Source organism: Corvus brachyrhynchos, unplaced genomic scaffold, assembly GCF_000691975.1.
Source record: "Corvus brachyrhynchos isolate BGI_N302 unplaced genomic scaffold, ASM69197v1 scaffold193, whole genome shotgun sequence".
Taxonomy (NCBI): Eukaryota; Metazoa; Chordata; class Aves; order Passeriformes; family Corvidae; genus Corvus; species Corvus brachyrhynchos.
The window spans coordinates 678,824-679,967 of record NW_008237087.1 but is presented as its reverse complement, the minus strand read 5'-3'; the positions used below and the strand labels follow the sequence as shown (position 1 = coordinate 679,967).

The following is a 1,144-nucleotide window of genomic DNA, read 5'->3' as shown; positions in this document are numbered from 1 at the left end:
TGGTGTGAGAATACGGCGTGGCACAGGGGCATGGTGGGAACCATGACAGGCACCAGGACACGGTGAGGCACCAGGACGTGGCGTGGCACCAGGACACCATGGATTCCAGGACATGACGGCCATGAGGGCACAGCGGGGCACCAGGACGTGGTGTGGCACAGGGACACGGTGGTAACCAGGCCACAGTGGGGACCATCAGGCCGTGACAGGCACCAGGACACAGCGCGGCACGAGGATGTGGGGTGGCACGAGGACGCCGTGGATTCCAGCACACGATGGGCATGAGGACACAATGCCAGCGGTGCGGGACAGCGTCGGGCATGAGGACGCAGAACAGCGTGGGCACATGGTGTGGAACAGGGACACGATGGACGTGGCAGTGGTGGCACAAGGACATGGTGTAGCACAAGGAGGAGGCATGGCACGAGGACACGGCATGGCACGAGGACACGGCATGGCACACGGACATGGCATGGCATGAGGACACGACACGACATGAGGACATGGCATGGCATGAGGACATGACATGGCACGAGGACACGACACGACACGAGGACACGGCATGGCACGCGACGGGCACAAGGATGTGGTGGCACGAGGCCGCAGCGGCGCGTGGCGCACAAGGACACGGCGTGGCACGAGCACCTGGTGTGGCACAAGGACGTGCCCTGGGCCCCTCACATCTCCTACCTGGCATCCCCAGCCCCTCTGGGCAGTGCGGCACCACAAAGGGGGAACCTGAGCAGGGCACAGGCAGAGGGTCCCCCCTTCTTGTGCCTCAGTTTCTGCCACCGACACCCAGAGCCGGGTCCCCGCCACGCGCGTGGCAGCCGGGGAGGGGTTAACGCCGCTGCCTGTCACCCCTCACTGTCACCGAGCTGCCACCCCCGGGCCCTGCAGGCACTGCCCACGCACCCCATGGCACCAAGGTGTGTGCAGGCAGACCGAGGGACGCCAGGGGGGACAGAAGGACACGGGGTGGCCAGGCAGATGGGGGACAGGATGTGACGCACAGATGGAGGCGAGGATAGACAGGCGGACGGCGGGACAGAACGACAGAGGTGGGGGTCGCCCCGGACCCCCATGGAGTTCCCCCAGTGGGGAAACCGAGGCGCGGGGTTCCCACCAGGGCCAGCCACGGGCG

At 66.4% G+C, this 1,144-nt stretch overlaps 1 protein-coding gene across 1 annotated transcript in view; it reads right to left on the bottom strand.

The window, feature by feature from the left end:
- The window catches only part of AGAP2 (ArfGAP with GTPase domain, ankyrin repeat and PH domain 2), a gene marked incomplete at its 5' end in the record, with an annotated part of 8,580 nt that extends 7,442 nt beyond the window's left edge, over positions 1-1,138 (bottom strand). Inside the window, one exon of the mRNA XM_017728685.1 lies at positions 890-1,138. Within this exon, the coding sequence (XP_017584174.1) occupies positions 890-1,138 (249 nt within the window). The remainder of the gene's footprint in view (positions 1-889) is intronic.
- Between the last annotated feature and the right edge of the window lie 6 nt (positions 1,139-1,144).